The sequence below is a fragment of the Cyprinodon variegatus genome, unplaced genomic scaffold, assembly GCF_000732505.1.
Source record: "Cyprinodon variegatus isolate N-32 unplaced genomic scaffold, C_variegatus-1.0 Scaffold1108, whole genome shotgun sequence".
Classification (NCBI taxonomy): domain Eukaryota; kingdom Metazoa; phylum Chordata; class Actinopteri; order Cyprinodontiformes; family Cyprinodontidae; genus Cyprinodon; species Cyprinodon variegatus.
In genome coordinates this window covers 128685-129763 of record NW_015151561.1, presented here as the reverse complement: position 1 = coordinate 129763, position 1079 = coordinate 128685, and the positions used below count along the sequence as shown (strand labels likewise).

Genomic DNA, 1079 nt, shown 5'->3' with positions numbered 1-1079 from the left:
AGCCAGACCGAACTTCCCCGACCTCAAACCTTGTGGGCGGGACTAAGTTCGGACTGGCAACCAGGCTAACTTTTTTCCCTCCGGGCAGCTCTTGCTTTGGCGCTTTTGCCACAAATAAGTAACTACATCCGGTCTCGGGAATATGAATAAACGACCACAAACGAGCCTTTTTTAATTTCTGTTCTAAAGCATTTTTGTTTTTGTTTCCCGAAATGGAAAATTTTAATTTGAATCATTTTTCAAATTTTACTTTTCTCTTTTTGACAATGAAAAAGATAAATGCTTTGAGTTTCAAGTTTCTTTTTTGTATTTTAAAACAAAAATCTAATCGCCATTTGCTTTTGTCCTCTTAAATTCCTGTTTCTAAAAAAAGAAAATCCAATGACCAAAAGATACAGGGACCGATTTACTACCAGTCATCTCAGTAAGAGACAAAATTAAATGCATCGCTGCAATCAAGTCAGTGGACGTGTTTATAAATGCTTCTAAGAAACAATAAATAATTGAACCACTAAACAATAAATCAATAGTCAGATATATGTTGAATAAATCTGGTTTCAAGGATAAATGATTAAAACACTTCTTGAACATAAAGGCCCAAAAATAGCTGAGGTGGGTTATCAATGGATAAATCATTACTTCATCGTTAGAATAATTATTGAATGACTGGTGTCATTTAACTTGTCAAGTTAACAAATAAACTAATAAACACACATTGATCTGGACCTTCAATCATCATTAGAACATGTTCTGGTTCTGCTTGGTTTACTACTTTAACTTGATCATTTTTCTGGGACTTTAGCTTTCAGTCAAATTATTTTTCTACATTTTTATTCATTATTTTTCATTATTTTAGTTTTAACCTGTCTCTCCAGTTGCTTCAACAGGTCCTTTATTCTTTATTCAGATTGGGAGGCTGCAGTTTGTCCGAAATATGCTGTGCTTCTTTAAGCTCAGCTCTGAAGTCCAACCCCTCCCATCTGACAGAACTGGACCTGAGCTACAACGACCTGAAAGATGATGGAGTGAAGCAGCTCTGTGGTTTTCTCCAGTCTCCCATCTGCAAACTACAGACATTG

General features: G+C 35.6%; 1 protein-coding gene across 1 annotated transcript in view; it reads left to right on the top strand.

Annotated features, from left to right (window-relative positions):
- LOC107101522 (ribonuclease inhibitor-like) overlaps positions 1-1079 on the top strand; it is a 46853-nt gene that overhangs the window by 40763 nt on the left and 5011 nt on the right. Inside the window, exon 2 of the mRNA XM_015400469.1 lies at positions 908-1079. Within this exon, the coding sequence (XP_015255955.1) occupies positions 908-1079 (172 nt within the window). The remainder of the gene's footprint in view (positions 1-907) is intronic.